The following is a 2,435-nucleotide window of genomic DNA, read 5'->3' on the forward strand; positions in this document are numbered from 1 at the left end:
GGGGAGGGGGTGGGAGGGGAGGGGTGGGAGGGAAGGGGGTGGGAGGGAAGGGGGTGGGAGGGGGTGGGAGGGGAGGGGGTGGGAGGCGGTGGGAGGGGAGGGGGTGGGAGGGGGTGGGAGGGGAGGGGGGTTGGAGGGAAGGGGGTGGGAGGGGGTGGGAGGGGAGGGGGGTGGGAGGGAAGGGGGTGGGAGGGAAGGGGTTGGGAGGGAAGGGGGTGGGAGTGAAGGGGGTGGGAGGGGAGGGGGAGGGGGGTGGGTCAGTGGTTACCCAATGCTGAGTCGGGGTGACACTCCACCAGTGCCCACGTCTCTGTGTCCACACAGCGATGCCTGTCCACCAGCAGACAGCAAACGTCGTGGGCAATCACTGCGGCCCTGACCTCCAGCGACCTCCGCATGCCCTCTTCACTGAAGACCATGATGATCTGCAAAGCACGGAGAGGAAAGGCTGCCGACAGTGTGCACGGCCTGTTGCTCAGGGGGCACGGCCTGTTGTTCAGGGGGCACGGCCTGTTGCTCAGGGGGCACGGCCTGTTGTTCAGGGGGCACGGCCTGTTGCTCAGGGGGCACGGCCTGCTGCTCAGGGGGCACGGCCTGTTGTTCAGGGGGCACGGCCTGTTGCTCAGGGGGCACGGCCTGTTGTTCAGGGGGCACGGCCTGCTGCTCAGTGGGCACGGCCTGTTGCTCAGGGGGCACGGCCTGTTGTTCAGGGGGCACGGCCTGTTGCTCAGGGGGCTGGGAGATGGCATAACTATGTCCATTTTTCTTTCGTAAGGTGGGTAGTTATTCTGTTGAGATTCAGATGGATAACCCACTCTTGCCTAACCGGTTTAGGGTTTGGGTTGCCAGCTGGCAGCGTGCCAAGAGAGGTGCGGGCCACAATCGGCTGCTTGTTACCAGCTAGCACTGAGGCGTGCGTGTGTGGGGCGTGCGTGTGCGGGGCGTGCGTGTGTGGGGCGTGCGTGTGTGGGGCGTGCGTGTGTGAGGCGTGCGTGTGTGAGGCGTGCGTGTGTGAGGCATGCGTGTGTGAGGCGTGTGTGTGTGAGGCGTGTGTGTGTGAGGCGTGCTTGTGTGAGGCGTGCGTGTGTGAGGCGTGCGTGTGTGAGGCGTGTGTGTGTGAGGCATGTGTGTGTGAGGCGTGTGTGTGTGAGGCGTGCTTGTGTGAGGCGTGTGTGTGTGAGGCGTGTGTGTGTGAGGCGTGTGTGTGTGTGTGAGGCGTGCGTGTGTGAGGCGTGCGTGTGTGAGGCGTGCGTGTGTGAGGCGTGTGTGTGTGAGACGTGTGTGTGTGAGGCGTGTGTGTGTGAGGCGTGTGTGTGTGAGGCGTGTGTGAGGCGTGCGTGTGTGAGGCGTGCGTGTGTGAGGCGTGTGTGTGTGAGACGTGTGTGTGTGAGGCGTGTGTGTGTGAGGCGTGTGTGTGTGAGGCGTGTGTGTGGCGTGTGTGTGTGAGGCGTGTGTGTGTGAGTGGTGAGTGTGCGGGGCGTGCGTGTGTGAGGCGTGCGTGTGTGAGGCGTGTGTGTGTGAGACGTGTGTGTGTGAGGCGTGTGTGTGTGAGGCGTGTGTGTGTGAGGCGTGTGTGAGGCGTGCGTGTGTGAGGCGTGCGTGTGTGAGGCGTGTGTGTGTGAGACGTGTGTGTGAGGCGTGTGTGTGTGAGGCGTGTGTGTGTGAGGCGTGTGTGTGGCGTGTGTGTGTGAGGCGTGTGTGTGTGAATGGTGAGTGTGCGGGGCGTGCGTGTGTGAGGCGTGCGTGTGTGAGGCGTGTGTGTGTGAGGCGTGTGTGTGTGTGTGTGAGGCGTGCGTGTGTCAGGCGTGTGTGTGTGAGGCGTGTGTGGAGAGTGACGGTACAGTGGTGCTCTGCAGGTGACCCAGGGCAGGCCTTGGTTGGCCTTGGTTGGCCTTGGTTGGCCTTGGTTGGCCTGCACTGTGGGTGCCAGTGATGGGGTCATTGTTGGTGGTCCAAGCATGGCAGCGATGCAGAGCAGGGCAGTGCCTGGGGTCTGTGTACCTGGAACGGGTGCAGTGCCCACACCAACGTTGCCAGTGGCTGCTGCCCGCTCACGGCTCACCCACACACCCCGCACGGTCATGTGTGGGTCAGTGGGCAGGTGCGTGTCCATGGCCCCTGCCCAGGGCATCTCTCACTGACCCACGCCAGGCACCCATGTACCATGTCGGAGGGAACTGCAGGTGCTGGTTTATACCGAAGATAGACACTAAACGCTGGAGTAACTCAGCGAAACAGGCAGCATCTCTGGAGAGATGGGATGGGTGACGTTTTGGGTCAAGGCACTTCTTCAGATTATTCTTTAGTCTGAAGAAGGGTCTCAACCCAAAACATCACCCATTCCTTCTCTCCACAGATGCTGCCCGACCCGCTGAGTTACTCCAGCGTTTTGTGTCGATCTTTGAAACGGATCAGAATTCATCCGTGCCTGGAGA

General features: G+C 62.4%; 1 protein-coding gene across 1 annotated transcript in view; it reads right to left on the reverse strand.

Moving 5' to 3' along the window:
* The window catches only part of LOC144607526 (growth factor receptor-bound protein 7-like), a 23,609-nt gene extending 21,496 nt beyond the window's left edge, over nt 1-2,113 (reverse strand). Inside the window, exons 1-3 of the mRNA XM_078424422.1 lie at nt 1,862-2,113; nt 457-735; nt 269-425 (exon numbers count right to left, since the gene is read on the reverse strand). Of these exons, the coding sequence (XP_078280548.1) occupies nt 269-425; nt 457-735; nt 1,862-2,113 (688 nt within the window). The remainder of the gene's footprint in view (nt 1-268; nt 426-456; nt 736-1,861) is intronic.
* Nucleotides 2,114-2,435: the final 322 nt, after the last annotated feature.

This window comes from Rhinoraja longicauda, chromosome 29 (genome assembly GCF_053455715.1).
Source record: "Rhinoraja longicauda isolate Sanriku21f chromosome 29, sRhiLon1.1, whole genome shotgun sequence".
In the NCBI taxonomy this organism is placed as follows: domain Eukaryota; kingdom Metazoa; phylum Chordata; class Chondrichthyes; order Rajiformes; family Arhynchobatidae; genus Rhinoraja; species Rhinoraja longicauda.